Below are 21,825 nucleotides of genomic sequence, written 5' to 3'. Positions count from 1 at the left end.
CATTGGATTGATCGGAATGAGGCTGTAAAGTTTTGAAAGGTAAGTTTTGACTTTACAAAGTTTATTTTTTGAAAACTGAAGAAATAGAGAGACTTATTAAACAATAACGTGATTCAGAAATAAATGAAGGGGAAGCTTTTTTAGCCTATGACTGAATATATGACAACTGAAACAATTATGGGTTGACAGAGTTATGAGGCTTTTTCCTATCCCGGGTAAGAGTAAGAACTATTAAATTCAGCCAAGGTTTGTAAGTTATATTACAGTGAAGTGTTGGATTATTTTTGTATAGCAGTGTTAAAATCCACTGTCTTCTAAACTTTGAGTGTTTCCATGAAACATTTACCAGGCTTTAGGGATTCAGTCCAGTTTTGAATGCTCTAGGCTTCAAAGATGTTTCTATAAGAAACTTCTCTATGAATGAAGTAAATAATGTAAAACAAATGTAACACGTTCATGCACAAAAACACTTCATACACTAGTATCAAGGAACCTTTCGTCAATCTTTTGTTGTTGTAAATCAAAACGCTGATGAAGTCTCAAAGTATTAAACATGCAGCTATAGCCCCATGACACCATTCTCATAGCACAGCACAGCAGGGCAGGAAAGCTAGATAAACATTGGCATAGAAAAGGTAAAAAAGCACAAGCAGGTAACAAAGACACACACCATCTGCTCAAAGTGGATCTGTATGCATTTCAGGCAATCACGTTTGGACTACAACCTACAAAATTTAGCATATAACTGGAAGGAGTTGATCAAGTGTTGTCAGAATTAACAATAAAAGCAGGATTTTCTTTTTAAATACACAAGAAAGGCAATAATGGTCACAGATGCAAGACTTCCAGTTTTCTGGATTCTTTTTTACCCAGGGCAGTGGTTCCCAAACCTGGTCCTGGTGGCACCCCAGCCAGTCAGTATATCCACAATGAATATTCATGAAAGAGATCTGAATGCAGCAGAGGCAGTGCATGCAAATCTCTCTCATGAATATTCATTGTGGATATCCTGAAAACCTGACTGGCTGAGGTGCCTCCAGGCTCAGGTTTGGGAACCATGGACCCAGGGGATTGCGAGTTCATTTGCAAATGTACACTCCTTTGAAAATGAAGGCTTGTTTCTATACTGCAGGAACAAATTATGGGCATATCTTCTTTGGAGAATGTAACAAGTTTAAAGTCTTCTTGCATACTGTCTACCGTGAGCTATTACTGACCCTTTTTCAATGCACATATTTTTACTTGCACTTGGAGGTGAGCTATAATAAAAACAAGAAACCAAGAAAGCTTTATTGACTGCAAAATGGTATAAACTATATATGTGGGGAGAACTATTGTTAAATATTTTTCGGCAGCCATTAAGTGCCAGGAGTGAGTGGACTTGGAGTTATGACTATTAGCCCCTGATTGTTTCTGCTTTGACTGTGTGCAAGCACATTTTTAGTAGCTTGTTTATTTCTCACTTTACATATCAGTACACAAACACTGCTAACCCAGGTCTACTTAATTATTCCCATGAGCAAGCAACACTGCATACAGCTATATAATCCTTCTTAATGGTCATGTTCTCCAGAAATTCAGGTAAGCACATCCAGGGCCACCGAGAAGGGGGGGGGCAGGGGGGGACAAAATTCCCCAGGGTCTCTCTCCTTCTCCTGCTCCCAGGCCACTGGCACTGCAGTCCCCGATCTTACCTGCCCGCCCTCGGCTCCATCGATAGCCCCCCTCCGTCCGCCACTGTGACCGGGCCCCCTGCATTCAAATCGGCAGCGCCTCACCTCCGTGTGAAGGTGGCAGATCGCCTCCCTTCAGGCCCTCCCTCACTGAGTCCTGCCCTTGTCACTTCCTGTTTCTGCGAAGAGCACTGTACTCGTCCTCGAGAGTTTCTGTTCCAAGTTGATGTATTTTATGGGACTTTGTAGTAGCTGTTAATCTGGGCTCTATACAGCATTTTAGAATCCTGATAACATACCTTATCATTCTTTAAGGGGTTTAATTATCTCTGTTTATTTGCTCATTCAGATTTAAATTGTAATTTTGATGTACTGTTTTTGATGAAGTGTTTTACTATAACTTAATCATCCTTAAGTAATATGGGGTTATTTAACCACATTATCTTAGGCAATGTGTGAATACTTACAGTTATTTTATTCCTATAAATGTATAAACAGCCTTTGCGTAATATTGTATTTAAGATTATGTGGGTCATTTCAGTTTGTGGAAAGGGATTTTTTCTTCTTTTGCTTTATATAATTGTAAATAGGACTGGTTCATGTTGAGGCCTATGGCATCCTTTGTTTTAATTACTGTATGTAAACATGGCTGATTTTAAATTTTAACTGTAATCCACCTTGAACATTAGATTCTTTTGGAAAAGCAGAATATAAATACAGAACTAAATTAAATTAACTGCCACAGCGCAACAATACTTCCAGATTAAAAATATGAAAGCCTTTTCTGTATGTGAACTCTTTAAAAATATTTCTACTAAAATATTGCAGCTTAAGGGTTCACATCATATAGATTTGTGTCCAAGCATAAAGTTTCGATCAGTGCATATAGTGTAATTTAACAGCGTACATTTGTGCAAATAGTTCAGAGGGGAGAAAAACAGAATGAAGTGGATTGCCTGAGGAGCATAGAGTTTCCTTTGCAGAGCCAGATCCCAAGCACTCCAGATGTGATGTAAGATAAAGAAGAGCCCTTACCCCAGTCCTGCTCATACAAAACTTGGTAAAGGCACCATGAGTCACTTATTGGCATGCATGAATGTACAAAAAACAAAAGGCTCAATGAGACTTGTTTACCCTGAGCCCATGCCTGCAAAAAAAAAACCCCAAACAGACCCAGAAATACTCTCTCTCTCTCTCTTTCTTTGTAGCTAATTGAATATTAAACTCTTAATCTTAAGATAGACTTCTTCATAATATATGCATATTTTTGAATCACATTCAAGGAGCATCCTCAGATCTAGATTTGAATCAGAATTTCTGAACACCCAAAGATAAAGAATATGGGGATATGATTTCAAAACAAGTTTTATGGATGAGTGCACCACAAACAAATCTTATGACTTGCAGCATCTATTTATCACAGAGTCATTATGACCCACACACAGTTATGTATAATTAAATAAAAATATGAAATGTGATCAAATATTTTAAAGACAGCAGGGATGAGACAAAGTAACATACGTTATATATCCAAAACAAGTTTAACCCTAACCCTAATATATTTATGTCGGGCTATTTTGGTGCTGCAGCTAATAATCAGGTGGCATTTCAGCAATTTGTTGCCTAGCTAACACTCAGTGCAACACGGTCATTAGAATGCTTTTGGTGCAGAAACATTTTAAATACAAACTTTATTTCTGTTGGGGGTCCCCAAATACCCCATATCGCTATTTGAATTTAAAAACATTTATTATAACAACTTTGGGTTCTACCTGTGCTGCCGTCCCTTACTGTGCAGTCTCCATGAGCAGTATGGCAAGAAGAGTTAGGTTTAGTGCTGCAGATGCTCTAAAGCACATTTTGGAGGAAAGCAAAGAGAGTAGAGATAGGGCAAGTGACAGAGTTCTGGCACAAAATATGAAGACCATGGGGCTCATTTTCAAAGCACTTAAGGGGTCTTTTACTAAAGCTTAGCTCGAGTTTTCTGCAGCAGGGCCTGTTTTATTCCTATGGGCCCTGCTGCAGATAACTTGAGCTAAGCTCTAGTAAAAGGTCCCCCCATAGACTTATAAAGTTCCACAGGCTCCTATGTAACTTTCTAAGTATAAATGATTTGAAAATATACCTCCATGTGTCAGAATACTCTGCACTAACAATGAAATTGCAGTTGACTCAGACACTCAGGTGGTCTTTTACTAAAGACTAGCCTTTGAGCCCGTAAAAATGGGCTATTATAGGAAGGGGGGGTTGAAAGGCCCGCCCCCGCCGCTGAGTTCGCAGCTGCCCCTCCCCCTCCGAATTCGCACCCCCCCCCCACCCCCACCCCGAGCCGTCACCACCTACCTTCCACCCAGCCGGGCCCTCGCTCAATACGTGATGATGGGGGGCGGAACAGAAAGGGTCTGTACTGCACATTTCTGTCTAACGCTCCCCCCACCAGAGTCGCCGCCGCCACCCACCTTCTACTCAGTCGGGCCCTCGCTCCACTATTGAAACAGCGAGGGTCTGGGAACGCAGCACTGAGCTCTGCTGAGCTGCCGTCGGCCTTCCTTCTTCTTCTCTGCCTGTCCCGCCCTCGTGTGATGTAACGTCGTCGAGGGCGGGACAGAGGCCCCATTGTTCTGATCCTTTTTGTATAACTGAAAACGCTTCATAATTATGAAACCTGTTCACTAAAGGTCCACTCGGTTATTTTGAGATTCACATGCACCTGGTCTGTCTGAATCAAGGCCTGGAATATTTTTGTCACTGGTAAAGAAGAAAATCTCAAAAACAGATAATGTAGTAAATACAGAATACAGAATGAAATTCTGTGTCTCAAATATAACTGTCATATTTCTCAGAATACTGATACTCATCTCCACAAAATAAGTATACAAGACTCTATAGGACTGTGATGCATTTGCCATAAACTGGTTGCCTAAGAGAAAAGCACTTTGTCCCATAAAAATAAGATTATTTTCTATACAAAAGTGATCTTCTTAATTTTTACTTGATAAAATAACCCCCCTTTTTACAAAGCTGCACGAGCAGCTGTCACGCAGCAATGCCAACACAGCTCATTCACTTTGAATCGACTGTGTTGACATTACTGAACCGGCAGCCACTAGCGTGGCTTTGTATAGGGGGGGGGGGGGGTAAAGTAGTTAAATATGACATTTTTAGATAAACTTAGAAAGTGGATAGGTACCTGGCAATCCAATATAATAAAAGTTAGATGGCATTCCAGTTTGCTGCTGGTAGCCATAGAAATGATAAGTAGTAGTAGTAATAGTAGTATGGTACAACCTTCCTAAAAACCTACATCTCCTAAATCTAGTCATTCTTGAATTGTGCTTTTCTTTTGTGTTTTCTCACTAGTCACCCTGCAGGGACTTCAGAAACTGTATTCTTGATCAATTTATGTTGTATTGCATAAATGTAAATTTGAATAAAGCATAAATTAAAAAAAATATAAAAAAAGCTGTATTCTGAAAATTTTCAAATGCCAAGTGACCAATAGCAACCATAAATATCAATCTGGCTGAACTTCCATCAATAAAGTATATCTCCATAAAGCTACAAAGGCACTGTGGCAGAAAACCAATACCAATGATGACAATTAATTGATTTGGGGGTCCTTTTACTAACACAGCAAAAAATGTAGTACCACGGGATGTGCTCAGGCGTCTGGTGGTAAATTTGCAATCTATGCTTACTAACCACCCACTAAAAATGTTTTTTGAAGGAAGGTGCGTCAAGGACAGAGCGTAGGTATTCCTGCTAGTGCATGGATATCACAGGAGCCCTTACTGCATACAAAACAGGTGATGGTAAGTGCTCCTGCGGTAATTCTGAAAAATGGCCATCCACTAATGGCAACATTAGGACATGCCCAAATATCAAGCTGAAATACCAAATGATAAACACTTCCATGGTGAGGTGTTAAATTTAATTTAATTCTTAATTGATTTGTTCATCTATTGGATGGAGGAAAAGACCTCAACAGTCTATGCTTGGTAGCAGGTTAAAATTAAGTGCCAGCTTATTTAGACTCCGGTATTATCACTGGTCAAAAACCTCCATATTTTCTATTAATTTTTTTATATGATTTTTTTATATTTTTAAACTAATTCTCTGTGCATCAATGATAATTATAACAGTCCAAGACACACTGAAAAAAATATTTAAAGTATTAGCTTAGCTTTCAGCCCAACAGGGCTGTCTGTTTCACTCTGGTATCGAGCTTCATCAGGGGACTAAGTGCATTTCAACTGTTCGTTGTGCCAAGATCTGCTGCTTTTGATACTGTTGATCACAGCCTACTCCTTGATACGCTATCCTCACTTGGATTTCAGGGCTCTGTTCTTTCCTGGTTTTCTTCTTATCTCTCCCAGTGTACCTTTAGTGTATACTCTAGTGGATCCTCCTCTACTTCTATCCCACTGTCAGTTGGTGTACCTCAGGGATCTGTCCTGAGACCCCTCCTTTTCTCCATCTATACTTCTTCCCTTGGTACTCTGATCTCATCCCATGGTTTTCAGTATCATCTTTACACTGATGACTCCCAGATCTACCTCTCCACACCAGAAATCTCAGCCGAAACCCAGGCCAAAGTATCAGCCTGCCTGTCTGACATTGCTGCCTGGATGTCTCAGTGCCATCTGAAACTAAACATGACCAAGACTGAGCTTCTCATCTTTCCCCCTAAACCAACCTCTCCTCCCCCATTCTCTATTTCTGTGGATAACACTCTCATCCTTCCAGTCTCAACAGCTCGTAACCTTGGGGTCATCTTCGATTCCTCCCTCTCCTTCTCTGCATATATTCAACAGACTGCTAAAACCTGTCATTTCTTTCTCTATAATATCAGCAAAATTCGCCCTTTCCTTTCTGAGCACACTACCAGAACCATCATCCACACTCTTATCACCTCTCGCTTAGACTACTGCCACTTACTTCTTACAGGTCTCCCACTTAGCCATCTCTCTCCTCTTCAATCTGTTCAAAATTCTGCTGCACGACTAATATTCTGCCAGGGTCATTATGCTCATATTAGCCCTCTCCTCAAGTCACTTCACTGGCTTCCTATCCGTTTCCGCATACAGTTCAAACTCCTCTTATTGACCAATAAGTGCATTCACTCTGCAGCTCCTCAGTACCTCTCCACTCTCATCTCTCCCTACATTCCTCCCCGGGAACTCCGTTCACTGGGTAAATCTCTCTTATCTGCACCCTTCTTCTCCACTGCTAACTCCAGACTCCTTTCCTTTTATCTTGCTGCATCATATGCCTGGAATAAACTTCCTGAGCCGGTATGTCAAGCTCCATCTCTGGCCGTCTTCAAATCTAAGCTAAAAGTCCACCTTTTCGATGCTGCTTTTAACTCCTAACCCTTATTCACTTTGTTCAGAACCCTTATTTTATCATCCTCACTTTAATATTCCCTTATCTCTTGTTTGTTCTATCTGTCCTAATTAGATTGTAAGCTCTGTCGAGCAGGGACTGTGTCTCTACATGTTCAAGTGTACAGCGCTGCGTACGTCTAGTAGCGCTTTAGAAATGATAAGTAGTAGTAGTAGTAGTAGTAGTAGATCCTTTCAATATGGTGTCCGACTCCAGAGACGCCGACACTTGGACATCTCTGGAATCAGTGGACACCATACTGAAAGGATCTTGGCACAATGAACGGTTGAAATGCGCTTAGTCCCCTGATGAAGCTCATTTCCAGAGTGAAATGGAGAGCCCCATTGGGCTGAGTGCTAAGCTAAGTGCTTTATAATACTTTAAATACGTGTCTTGGACTGTTATAATTATCACTGATGCACAGAGAACTAGTTAAAAAATATTAAAAAATCAATAGAATATCAAAAAATTAATAGAAAATATGGAGGATTTTGACCAGTGATAATACTCGAGTCTAAATAAGCTGGCACTTAGAAATTTTGATCTGCTGCTAAGCGCAGACTGTTGAGGTCTTTTCCTCCATCCAATAGATGAACAAAACGATTAAGAATTAAATGAAATTTAACACCTCACTGTGAAAGTGATTATCATTTATTTATTTATTGCATTTGTACCCCACATTTTCCCACCCATTTGCAGGCTCAATGTGGCTTACATAGTACCGTCAAAGGCGTTTGCACAGTCGGTGGATAACAAATACAAAGTTGTATAGTGATCGTATGAGGTATAAGTGGAGGGTCGGAATGGATGAAGATTGCGTGTTGACCTGTTCGATCATAGTCATGCTGTGTTGGTAGGTGAAGAGGGTTACGTGGGGTCGTTGGGGTAGGTCTTTTTGAAGAGGTTGGTTTTTAGTTATTTCCTGAAGTTCAAGTGGTCGTGGATTGTTTTCACAGCTTTTGGGAGCCCATTCCATAGTTGTGCACTTATGTAGGAGAAGCCAGATGCATAAGTTGTTTTGGTATTTCAGCTTGACATTTGGGTATTTACAAGAAATTTCACTGAAAAATTCTGTCCAGTTTGTACTGTATCAACATCAGGGCATAGCCATTAATGCAAAAAATTAGAAAATCTGGGTTTCTAAGGATGCAGTAAAATGGCCCTGTGTAAGAACAAGCTAAGGCCTTTTTTTTCTTTTATTTTTAAAACAAACATTAGTAAAAGAGACACCTGTCTTCATCAGCAGGTGGCCAATCAACCAAAGATTTTGAAGAGGATTTGTAATGATGGGAGATATCACTTTTTAGATCAACAATGTGGTAAGCATATAGATGCCCCTACGGTATTATCAACAAAGACACAGAATACAACATGTCTCAGGAAATTACCAGACTTCTCAGACTTCTCCTTTTGCTCACGGAGCTCATCGCACTGTGCACTCATTTGCTTGACCCGGCTGCGGAGCTGTGAAATTTCCTCCTCTTTCATTTCCAAGGTTTCATGCATTTGTCGTTTCGTCTCTGCTATTACCATACCCTGCATATATGAGAGAGAGAAAAAAAATCAGAAAGCAAGCCTATGGGGAACAAAAAAAAATCTTTGCATAATTATAAGCAAATGAAACACTAAAAAAGGTTTAACTAGTACAAATTTTTTTTAGGCTAGTCAAAGAAGAAATAAACAAAAACAGGAACTTTGAAAGAAGAGATAAAGTAGAGACTCCTGTCTTCAGAAACAAAAAGCACAAAGGTAACTATTCCCCAACTATTAGAAGACCATTTAGTGATGCAGGAACTTAAATTACATTTCTAGAGATTAGGCAGACTTCCTCTGGTCTGCACACAATAAGATATTTAATTTACTTACACGTAGCTCTGTTCAATGAGTTCATTTTTAGAAAATAGAAGAGGACTTAAAAGGCAGTTTATGATTATTCTAAGGCAGTTTTTCTACACTCTTGTGAACTCCAATGAGTAAAGCCAACCAGCTTATCTACTCTGGGCATTATCCCTCTTTCCCCTCCTCTGACAAAAACTGTTCTTTGCATCCTGTTGCCTTCTAATTTAAGACTATTTCACACAAGGTTAGATTAATACAATGGTATTTGCTGATGGTCCCTAACAAATACAAACAAGTCAGGTTTTCAGTATACCCTTAAAGAATTTGTATAAGAAAGATTTGCATACATGGAGGTGATACACATGCAAATCTATTTCATGTATATCCATTAGGAGTACACTGAAAACCCAACTCGTTTGCAACCTTCAAGGATTGGAAATGAAAACAACTAGATTAGAATTCAATAGAATAGAGTTTAAGCTACTAAAGATGATCTTTAAAAGTCTCTATGGCCTCACACCATCCTACATTCAGCACCTCATCCATCAACCCAAAAGAACCCTAAGATCCTTAAAGGAAATCAAACTGGTTATATCAACTTCACAAGAATGCCGAAGAAAGAAAACTTAAAACAGTTCACACCAATATAATATAATAGAAATTTTTTATGTATGTAGAGTACCCTCAGATATTTACCACTATTACTGCAGTCAATAATGCTGCTACAAGGTGGCATAGCACTTCTTTCATCGGGTAACTCTAACAAATTTTTTGGGAGGAGCAACATATGCTCATTTTTTTATGCTTCCCAATCACCTCAGTGCTATAAAATCGCTTATCACTTTTAAAAATGTATATACTAGGTGAAAACTGTACACTTATCTTAGCAAATTCTTGCCTCCCTGGCAGAACTATCTTGCCTTGCTGAAACATTCATCAGTTGCCTTCCCCTGAAACCGCCCGACTCCGTGGGGTTTCAATCACTTTCCTCAGGGACAAGGGTTAAGGCTGCATAATTCTTTTCTTCCTCATTCTTTTTTCTCTCAAGCAATCAACAATCTTTCCCTGAGGAAAGTGATTGAAACCCCACATCTACACAAGACATGGAAGATGAAACATGAAACCACTTGGGGAACCAGGTTCCATTCCCTCTACAGCTCCATGTGACCCTGGGCAAGACACATAGCCCTCCATTGCCCCAGATACAATATACAACTTAGATTGTGAGCCCATTAGGGACAGTGCCAGTACCTGTAAAGAAATTGTAAACCACTTTGGTCTAGGTGGTATATAATTACTGAAAATAAAATAAATAAATAAACCTAGCAGAACACTCACATGGAACCTAAAAATTACGAAGGATCTACATTATAAACTATGAGTTCCAAAGACTATCAAGTTTCATATTAAATATGATCTTACACAAACAATTATGCTTAGCTAGTTAATAAGATGTAATATAATATTGTTTACTGTATATTGAACAGTTCCACTGTAAGTTATTACTAATTAATGTTAGCTATTCTTTTGATAACATATTGTTAATTTATTTATTATTACATTTGTATCCCACATTTTTCCCACTGATCGCAGGCTCAAAGTGGCTTACATAAGTCTGCAGTGCAAGCTACAATACAAGAAGAACAATTATACAAATTGCGAATAAGATATAAAATAACAAACATCAAAAGGCAAGAAATAATAACAGGTAATTATTGTCCTTGGATCTGAATTTATAGCAATAATTAATTCAAGTTAAGTTAAACCTGGGGAGTAAGCCTTCTTAAACAATACTGATTTCAATAAGTTTCGGAAATTTAGGTAGTTCTGGTAGATTTTACTTGTTTGGGTAGAGCATTCCATAACTGAGTACCTATGTATGTAAAGTTGGTGGCGTAAATTGATTTGTATTTGAGGCCATTACAGTCTGGGTAGTGTAAATTCAGATATGATCTTGAGGTAATGAATCTGTTTCTGGGTGGTAAATCAGTTAATTCGAGCATATATTCTGGGACTTCACCGAAGATTATCCTGTGAATTAGTGTGCATATTTTAAATGCTACTTGTTCTCTAATGGGAAGCCAGTGCAGAATTTCTCGAAGTGGTTTTGCAGATTCAAATTTGGGTTTTCCAAAGATCAGTCTAGCCACAGTATTTTGGGCTGTTTATTATTATTATTATTTATTGCATTTGTACCCCGCGCTTTCCCACACATAGCAGGTTCAATGTGGCTTACATAGTAAATAGAATTACAAAGCCTTAAAGGAGAATGTTACAAGTTGTAGTAAACATAGTAGTAGAGGGGTTAAATGTAAACCACTTAGAACTTGTCGGGAAAGCGGATTATAAATGCCAAGTTAAATTACATATTTATAAATGATTTAGAGATGGGAGTAACTAGCGAGGTAATTAAATTTGCTGATGACACAAAGTTATTCAAAGTCGTTAACTCACGACAGGATTGTGAAAAATTACAGAAGGACCTTACGAGACTGGGAGACTGGGCAGCCAAATGGCAGATGACGTTTAATGTGAGCAAGTGCAAGGTGATGCATGTGAGAAAAAAGAACCCGAATTATAGCTACCTCATGCAAGGTTCCACGTTAGGAGTTACGGACCAAGAAAGGGATCTGGGTGTCGTCGTCGATAATACACTGAAACCTTCTGCTCAGTGTGCTGCTGCGGCTAGGAAAGCAAATAGAATGTTGGGTATTATTAGGAAAGGTATGGAAAACAGGTGTGAGGATGTCATAATGCCGTTATATCGCTCCATGTTGCGACCGCAACATGAGTATTGTGTTCAATTCTGGTCGCCGCATCTCAAGAAAGATAAAGCAGAATTGGAAACGGTGCAGCGAAGGGCGACTAAAATGATAGCGGGGATGGGACGACGTCCCTATGAAGAAAGACTAAGGAGGCTAGGGCTTTTCAGCTTGGAGAAGAGACGGCTGAGGGGAGACATGATAGAGGTATATAAAATAATGAGTGGAGTGGAACAGGTGGATGTGAAGCGTCTGTTCACGCTTTCCAAAAATACTAGGACTAGGGGGCATGCGATGAAACTACAGTGTAGTAAATTTAAAACAAATCGGAGAAACTTTTTCTTCACCCAACGCATAATTAAACTCTGGAATTCATTGCCGGAGAACGTGGTGAAGGCGGTTAGCTTGACAGAGTTTAAGGTAAAATTATGTATCATACCTGATAATTTTCTTTCCATTAATCATAGCTGATCAATCCATAGACTGGTGGGTTGTGTCCATCTACCAGCAGGTGGAGATAGAGAGCAAACTTTGCCTCCCTATATGTGGTCATGTGCTGCCGGAAACTCCTCAGTATGTCGATATCAAAGCTCCATCCGCAGGACTCAGCACTTAGAGAATTACACCCACAAAGGGACACTCTGCCCAGCTCACCACCGCCGAAACGGGGGAGGGGAATTAACCCAGCTCATCCCCACACAAGTGGGGGAGGGGAATCCGTCCAGCTCATCCCCGCGGAGCGGGGGAGGGACACCACCCCGCCGATGCGGGGGGATCTGGCTTATCCTGAAACCGCAACCGCGGGAGGAGCTGACTGACCCTAACACCGCCGAAGCGGGAGGGGTACAAAGCTGCCCTACAGCCGCACGAAGCGGGAGGGAGTGCCGGCAGAATTTAGGTCTCAATCCAGCCCCGTAAAACGGAGGGGAGAGGAATGCAGCAGCTCACTGTAACACAAACTCGTCTCAACTCTTGAAGAATCCAAGTGAAAAAACTTGAACACGAAGTCCTCCTGAAGTAACTGAAGACTAAACTTGAACCTAAAATTCAACCAGAATATAAACAGTACAGATATCTGGGAGGGGCTATGGATTGATCAGCTATGATTAATGGAAAGAAAATTATCAGGTATGATACATAATTTTACCTTCCATATCATCATGCTGATCAATCCATAGACTGGTGGGATGTACCGAAGCAGTACTCACCCAGGGCGGGACATTGAAATCCCTGAACTCAACACTGAAGCTCCAAACCGGGCCTCCGCCCGAGCAGCCACAGTCAAGCGGTAATGTCTGGAGAAGGTATGGGCCGACGCCCAAGTTGCCGCCTTGCAAATCTCTTCCAAGGAGACGGACCCGGCCTCTGCCATCGAGGCCGCCTGAGCTCTAGTGGAGTGGGCCTTCAACTGAATAGGCGGCACCTTCCCCGCGGCCACATAAGCCGCTGCAATGGCTTCCTTGACCCATCTTGCCACTGTAGGCTTAGCAGCCTGCAGACCCTTACGAGGACCTGCAAACAGGACAAACAGATGATCCGACTTCCGGAAATCATTGGTCACTTCCAAGTATCTGATGATGACCCGTCTCACATCCAGATATTTGAGAGCAGAATACTCTTCTGGGTAGTCCTCCCTACGAAAGGAAGGGAGACAGAGCTGCTGACTCACATGGAAGCGAGAAACAATCTTGGGTAGGAAGGAAGGCACTGTGCGAATAGTCACTCCTGCCTCAGTGAACTGCAGAAAAAAGCTCTCGACAAGAGAGTGCCTGGAGCTCGGAAACTCTTCTGGCTGAAGTGATAGCCACCAAAAAGACTGCTTTCAACGTCAGGTCTTTCAGAGATGCCCTCGACAAGGGTTCAAAAGCGGCTTCTGCAAGGCTCTTAGCACCAGGTTGAGATTTCACGCAGGCACCACTGAGTGCAGAGGAGGGCGCAGGTGATTAACTCCCTTTAGGAAACGCACCACATCTGGCTGCAAAGCCAGGGAAGCACCCTTCAGGTGGCCCCTGAAGCAAGCCAGGGCCGCTACCTGGACTTTCAGGGAACTGAGCGACAGGCCTTTCTCCAGACCTTCTTGCAGGAACGCCAGCACTGAAGAAATTGGAGCAGTAAATGGAGAAAGTGAACCTGCTTCACACCACGCTGCAAAGGTACGCCAAACTCTGGCGTAAGCAGTAGAAGTAGAGCGCTTCCTCGCTCTCAGCAGAGTGGCGATGACCTAGTCTGAGAAGCCCTTCTTCCTCAGACTCTGCCGCTCAATAGCCAGGCCGTAAGACCAAAGGGGGAGGGATCCTCCATCACCACGGGACCCTGATGTAACAGGCCCTGCTCCACTGGCAGTCGCAGAGGTTCGTCCACTGAGAGCCTGATCAAGTCCGCATACCAGGGACGTCTGGGCCAATCCGGACCCACCAGGATTATCTGGCCCGGATGCTTTGCCACCCGGTCTAGCACCCTGCCCAACATGGGCCAGGGCGGGAACACATAGAGAAGCTCTTGTGTCGGCCACTGTTGGAGAAGAGCATCTACTCCCAGGGATCGAGGGTCCTGTCCTCTGCTGAAAAAGCGCGGCACTTGGCAATTGGCCGATGACGCCATCAGATCTAGGCTCGGCTGGCCCCAGCGCTTCGTGATGTCCAAGAACGCCTGAACAGATAGCTGCCACTCTCCGGGCTCCAAGGTATGGCGACTGAGAAAGTCCGCCTTGACATTCATGACTCCGGCAATGTGGGCCGCTGACAGCTGTTCCAGGTTCGCTTCCGCCCACTGGCATAGATTCATGGCCTCCTTGGCTAGAGGGGTGCTTTTGGTACCTCCCTGGCAGTTGACATAGGCCACAGCCGTGGCATTGTCCGACAGGACCCGTACAGGCTTCAACGCCAGTACCGGGATGAACTCCAAAAGCGCCAACCGAATGGCTCTGAGTTCCAGGAGGTTGATAGACCACTTTACCTCTGCAGGAGACCAGAGCCCCTGCGCTGTCCTTCCCAAGCAGTGGGCTCCCCAGCCCGACAAAGAGGCGTCCGTCGTGACGACAATCCACTCCGGGGTCACCAGAGGCATTCCTGCAGACAACTTGTCTGTCTGCGTCCACCAGCTCAGCGCCTTGCGCACTGCTGGGTCCAAGGGAAGGCGCACAGCATAATCCTCCGACATCGGAGTCCAGCGCTGCAGCAGAGAGTGTTGTAGTGGTCTCATATGAGCCCTGGCCCAGGGCACTACTTCCATCGTGGCCGTCATAGAGCCCAACAGCTGCACATAGTCCCAAGCCCGAAGAGGAGAGGCTACTAGGAACTGGTCCATCTGAGCCTGAAGCTTGACAATCCGATTGTCTGGCAGGAACACTCTGCCCACTTGGGTGTCGAATCGAACTCCCAGATACTCCAGGGACTGAGTTGGGCGCAGCTGGCTTTCCTCCCAGTTGATGATCCACCCCAGGGAGCTCAAAAGAGCAACCACCCGGTTCACAGCTTTGCCACACTCTGCATAAGAGGGGGCTCGGATCAACCAGTCGTCCAGATAAGGATGGACTTGTACTCCTTCCTTTAGCAGGAAGGCCGCGATGACCACCATTACTTTGGAGAAGGTCCGCGGAGCAGTAGCCAACCCGAACGGGAGGGCTCTGAACTGGAAGTGTCGGCCCAGTACTGCAAAACGCAGAAAGCGTTGATGAGGAGGCCAATGGGAATATGCAAGTACGCTTCCTTGATGTCCAAGGATGCCAGGAACTCTCCTGCCTGCACTGCCGCTATAACAGAGCGGAGGGTCTCCATGCGAAAGAGCCTGATTGACCCCTTGAGGTCGAGGATAGGCCATACAGAACCTCCTTTCTTTGGTACCACAAAGTAAATGGAGTAACGTCCCTTGCCAAGCTGATTTTCTGGCACCGGAACGACCGCACCCAGGCGGATCAGATTGTCCAAGGTCTGCTGCACTGCCACAGCTTTGACCGTGACTTGCAGGGAGAGAGTACAAACCCGTCTCTTAAGGGTCGGCAGAACTCTAGCTTGTAGCCGTCTCTGATGACTTCCAGCACTCAAGCGTCTGAAGTTATTGTGATCCACTCGCCCAGAAACGAGGACAGCAGTCCTCCAATCTGCACTGGGGCGTGGACCAAGGCCCCGTCATTGGGTACGAGACCCTAGGGGAGGACTGGAGGGAGCACCTCCGGGACGGCGGTCTCTGCGAAAGGAATGCTGCTTGGGGGAGAAATTCCTCTTGAAGGAAGAGGGGGCAGAGGAGCCCAACCTGCCCGGGCGGTACCGACGGGCTTCCTGAAACCGTCCTCTGGAGGTACCGGGGCGAGCACTAGCCCGAGCCCTGACCTCTGATAACCTCTTGCCCTTAGACGTGCCGAGATCAGTCACGATTTTGTCCAGCTCGACCCCAAAGAGCAGCTTGCCTTTAAAAGGCAATCTAGCCAGGCGGGATTTAGAGGCGTGGTCAGCAGACCTATGCTTCAGCCAAAGCCACCGCCGCGCAGAGATTGTCTGAGCCATGCCTTTAGCTGAGGCCCTCAAGACATCATACAGCAAGTCTGCCAAATAGGCTAAGCCCGATTCCAGGGCCGGCCAATCAGCCCTCAAGGAATGATCCGAGGGGGAAGCCCGCTGCACCATAGTCAGGCACGCCCTGGCCACATAGGAGCCGCAAACTGAGGCCTGCAAACTTAAAGCAGCCGCCTCAAAGGACGACCTTAAGGCCACCTCCAATCTTCTGTCTTGGGCGTCCTATAGGGCCGTGCCACCTTCCACCGGCAACGCCGTTTTCTTAGTCACCGCAGTGATTAAAGAAACCACGGTAGGCCACAGATAGGCCTCACGTTCACTTTCAGGCAAAGGATAGAGGCGGGACATAGCCCTAACCACTTTAAGGCTCGCTTCCGGGACATCCCACTGAGCCGAAATTAAGGTGTGCATGGCATCATGCACGTGGAAGGTTCTATGCGGGCGCTTCGTCCCCAGCATAATGGCAGAGCCAACAGGGGCTGAGGGAGAGACATCCTCCGGAGAGGAAATCTTCAAAATGCCCATGGCCTGCATTAACAGGTTGGGCAAATCCTCTGAGCTAAAGAGCCGCGCTGCAGAGGGGTCATCCGCTCCATCCGAGCGGGGATCCGTCTCCTCCAAGGAATCCGCAAAGGACCGTTGGGAGAACTCAGATACGCTGCCCTCATCTACATCGGAGGAGACAATGTCCTCCAAGGCCTGGGAATCAACCCGAGGGCGTTTACCTCCGGGGGCCTCAACCTCTTTACCAGACGAGGGAGCAGGGGCAGCGTTTTGCATAAGGAAGGCCTGATGCAGCAGCAAAACAAACTCGGGGGAGAAACCCCGCATACTGTGCACTTCCGCAGCCTGGGCTACAGCCCTAGACGCACCCTCAACCGGCGCTCGCAAGAGCGGGGGAGAGACATGCTGCGCATCCAAGATGGCGTCCGGCGTGACACTCCGCGAAGGAGCCGCGCGGGAAGAACGGCGCTTAACTTTAGCCGCTTTTGTGCCGTCACCCAAATTAAGGGCGTTCATGGCATCAATGTCTCCCACCTCAAGGGCGGCCCAAGAAGAAGCCGTCCGAGCCGCGTGGCCGGCCAATATGGCGGAGGCGAGCCGCAGGGGATGGGCGTTTATGGCGGGAAAAACCGCCACACCGGAGGAAGGACCGGGACACTCATCGGTCACGAAACTGTCACCCAACAAGGGCGAATCAGACTTTAAGACCCCCGCATCCCCTCTGGAAGCGCACACGCGATCCGGGGAGCGACTTTTTGCGCCCTCGCCCTCCGACGCCATAGGCCACGTGGAGACCAATCAGGGAACCCCCTGCCCGCTATAAAAGGTAAAAATTACCTGCTGTCCGCTCCGAGCTGTAACGACCTGGTGTCCCAGTGAGTAGCTGCAATAAACGTTTAAATAAACATCGAAATAAACGTCTTTAAGGACGTTCAAAATTTTTTTTTTTTTTTTTTTAAACGGAGCCAGCGGGAGGGGGGAGAAAAGGAGGGACCTGGCGCCACCAGGTTTGCACTTGCTCAAGAAGAGCCCTCAACCCCAGGCACTCAACAAAACCTAAAAATTAGGCTTGGAGGCCTAGCCAGAGCTGCTGCTGTGTGTGACCACCACCTACTGAGATAGAGAACATACTGAGGAGTTTCCGGCAGCACATGACCATATATAGGGAGGCAAAGTTTGCTCTCTATCTCCACCTGCTGGTAGATGGACACAACCCACCAGTCTATGGATTGATCAGCATGATGATATGGAAAAAGGGGTTAGATGGTTTCCTAAAGGACAAGTCTATAAACCGCTACTAAATGGACTTGGAAAAAATCCACAATTCCAGAAATAACATGTATAGAATGTTTGTACGTTTGGGAAGCTTGCCAGGTGCCCTTGGCCTGGATTGGCCGCTGTCGTGGACAGGATGCTGGGCTCGATGGACCCTTGGTCTTTTCCCAGTGTGGCATTACTTATGTACTTATGTATGAAATATGCTGCTGGGTGAGCTTTCTTATAACTTCCCTCTGTCCCAGAACTCTGCTGTCTACCTTCTCCATCAGACTGTGATATTTTCATGAAATACCACTGTTTCTGATATTCTCATGAAACACCACTGCTGCAAGTCCTCCACACTGGCTCCCTTAAAGTTTTGTGATCATTCTAACCTTAAAATGCATCTATGTCTCCACCCCACTCTAATACCATCCTTCATCTCTTGCTCTGTCCCTTCCTGCTTGGCCCATTTTGTCAGTCAGGCTCTTCTTCCCTTTAAACAGGTTATGTCACAGTTTTTGAGTCTTCTCTCTTCTTCTTCATTTCTGTGGAATTATGTTCCTCCTGATCTCCAAGACATATGATTTCTCCCCACCTTCCCTGAAGTTCAAATTTAAAATCTCTTTCTATGGCATCTTTCCCTTAATTATTATAGCCCTCTTATCTTCTGTATCTTTTTATTAAATAAGGTGCCTGATATACAGACACTATGGGGCCCATTTTCAAAGCATTTAGACTTACAAATATCCATAGGCTAATATGTAAGTTTTTAAATCTAAGGGCCCTGTTTACTAAGGTGCACTAGTGTTTTTAGAATGTGCACAAAATTAGCGTGTACTGTGTAGGCGCCCATAGGAATATTGTGGGAGCCTACACAGCGCACGTTAAAAACACTAATGCGCGTGGCTTAGTAAACAGGGCCCTAAGTACTTTGAAAATATGCCTCTATATAAACATTAAAAATAAAAAAAAACTTGGGGGAGGGGGTAGAAAGTGTACGCGAGCAGACTGCCGAAGGCCCAATTAGTGGGCCTCCTAGTTGACCTACTCTGCCGCAGTTATATCTATTTGAGATTGTATTATCATAAACACCTATGGCTGACTGGGTTGTTGGATAAAAAGCAGAGATGGAGGGGAGGAGGGGGGAGGGAGGGGAGGTTGGAGGGGACAGTTATAAAAAAAAAGGGGGGGGGGGAAACAATGTTAATCGCTTCCTCTGTCTTCACTATCCCAGCAGTAGGAAAGTTAGATACAAGCGTATGTTTGCTTCGACTTTCCCGTTTACCAGTGCAAAATCTTGGAACGACCTGCAGAAGAAATTAAAGGGGATACCCGACCATCATCTCTTCAAAAAATTCCTAAAGACATTCCTATTTTCAAAAGCCTACTCCCTGCCGAGCCCAGCCATTTGACTCTCCTGCTGATGGTTGGCGGGAGGTTCTGATCCACTGGCCCCTGCCGAACATTTTTACCCCCCCTATGTTTTCTCTGTCTATTCTGTCATCTTATGTTTTATCTTTCTTATTGTACTATTTCATGCACTATTGTAAGCCACATTGTGCCTGCGCTTGTGGGAAAATGTGGGATATAAATGCGCTAAAATAAATAAATAAATGGTTAGTACTTTGTTGTCTAGTTATCTCAAAGTTTGATGCGAGTTGTGTGCTGAGATATGTATGGCAATGTTTATTCTGCTGTAGTATCAATAAAAAACGTTTAAACATAAAAATTAAAGGGGGGTCACGTGATGCTGTGAACGACAGCGGACGCAGGTTAGCTCGTGGAGGGAACCCGATCCACTTTAATGCCCGTGAGGCTTGAAACCCGACACTATCTGCGGAGAAAAAAAGGGGTGAAAGTGTGCAGCCTCGTATGGACAAGTATTTATCTGCCCCAACGACCCGAATGTCGGTAAAAGCGTCGCGAAAAGGAGCGGACCGCGCCAAAGCCAGCGAGGACAAACTGGCGCCCAGCCCGCCGCCTCGAACAGCCTCCGCGGAGTTCCTGGCCGAAATAACAGAGGCAGTAGTCAATGCACTGGACTCGCGTTTCCAGCAACTTTCGGAACAAATAGCAGGAATCGCTCAGAACACAGCAGAGTTGCAGCGCCGTACAGGCGAGCTAGAGGTTAGGGTCTCGGACACTGAAGACACGATACAGGCCCAAAATGAGAAAATAGAGCACCTCGAAGCACTGGTCCAGTCTCAGCATGGAAAGCTGGAGGACCTAGAGAATAGAGCAAGGCGCGAGAACTTACAGTTCGTGGGCTTCCCAGAATCAATCCCGGAGGCAACTCTAGCAGCTACGCTGGAGACATGGTTGGTGGCACGATATCCGGAGGTGGCTAACAGTGGGAAAATCTGCATGGACAGAGTACATAGAGTGGGACCAGCGAGACCGAATGCGGAAAGGCCGAGGGTGATAATTGCGAAGTTCCACAAGTATTCGCAGAAAGCCCAACTGTTGCAGCTTTACAAGACCAATAGAGAGGACGCCAGATTTGAGGGGAAGCCAATTCGGATCTTCCAAGACTACTCTGCAGACTTGGCAACCAAGCGACGCAAGTTTTCAAAAATTTGTTCTCAACTGGTTGAGAAGAAAATCCGCTTCACCCTACAATACCCAGCTACGCTGCGGGTAAAATATAACAATAGATGGCAGGTATTCATGGAGGCAGCAGCGGCAGAGACATGGTCAAGCAGCTTGGAACCACCTGAATCATGAATTGACAGACCGAACAGACCAAAGATTGAGGCACGGGACGATTACTGGACAATAGTCTCATGGGCATGAAGGTATATTAGTGTTTACTGTTAAAGTTTGAAGTAGTGGACGGGGATCCCCAGGGCGCTTGGTGTATTGACCCCTACCAGCCAACCTCACTGCGGATGGGAGAGGGCTCTGGTATTTGGGCAAGGGGAAGGGATAAGAAGGGGGAGGGGAAGGAGAGGGATGGGTAGGGGGAGCGGAAAGAGGGGGAGTAGAGGGAGGGGGGAGATAGGGGACCGTCAGGAGCCACAGAAAGGGACCGTCATGGAGAGAGAATGGGAAGATATGGAGACCGTAGGAGGACAAAGATCCCTAGGGAGAAGGGCTGGGCTCCCGGGGAATTACATGCAGGTGCACACTTGGATTGGGACAATAGGTAATACTGACACATAAATACACTACTCGCATAATATCCTGGAATGTATCCGGTATAACATCCCCAATAAAGAGATCAAAGATACTAGGGCACCTTAAGCACCATAAAGCTGACATAGCCTGCATTCAAGAGACTAAATTGACAGATGGGGAACATGAAAAGCTGAAACAACAATGGGTAGGGGAGTGTCACTATGCTTCAGCAGAGACTAAGCGGAGTGGGGTGGCAATATTGATAAAAAAGGGCCTCCAGTGCTCGGCCAAGCTAATATACAAAGACACTGAGGGGAGGATCCTGCTGCTCAGACTTAACATTCAGGGACAAAACTACCACTTATGTAATGTATATGGTCCTAACTCCCCTTCCCCCTCCTTCTTCCAAAAATTAATAGCGCTAGGTATGCAACACGCGGACGCTCCCTGGATATGGGCAGGAGACTTTAATAACATCATGGACGCACAACTGGATAGGACCGGGGTCGGGCATAGGCAGGGGGTCAGTAGTAGCTTACCAGAACTCTGCAAAGCGCTAACATTAGTGGATCCCTGGCGACTCCTGAACCCCTCTGTGAAAGACTTTACCCACCAGTCTAAAGTGCACCAATCATGGTCGAGGCTGGATTACATTTTAGTGACCCAGTCGATATTTTTTAAAGTGGAAAAGGCAGAACTGGGACCCTTGGCGATCTCAGATCACTCATTAATATGGATAGATCTGACGCAGGGAGGTTGCGGGGAGTCAGGTTA

General features: G+C 45.0%; 1 protein-coding gene across 2 annotated transcripts in view; it reads right to left on the bottom strand.

Moving 5' to 3' along the window:
- Window positions 1-21,825, bottom strand: part of LOC115471783 (golgin subfamily A member 4-like) — a 178,193-nt gene that overhangs the window by 62,663 nt on the left and 93,705 nt on the right. For both annotated transcript variants that reach the window (XM_030205611.1, XM_030205621.1), the window contains one exon: window positions 8,447-8,594. In XM_030205611.1, the coding sequence (XP_030061471.1) occupies window positions 8,447-8,594 (148 nt within the window). The remainder of the gene's footprint in view (window positions 1-8,446; window positions 8,595-21,825) is intronic.

This window comes from Microcaecilia unicolor, chromosome 1, assembly GCF_901765095.1.
Source record: "Microcaecilia unicolor chromosome 1, aMicUni1.1, whole genome shotgun sequence".
Lineage (NCBI taxonomy): Eukaryota > Metazoa > Chordata > Amphibia > Gymnophiona > Siphonopidae > Microcaecilia > Microcaecilia unicolor.
Note: the sequence above shows the minus strand (reverse complement) of the source record. Positions and strands in the feature narration are given on the sequence as shown.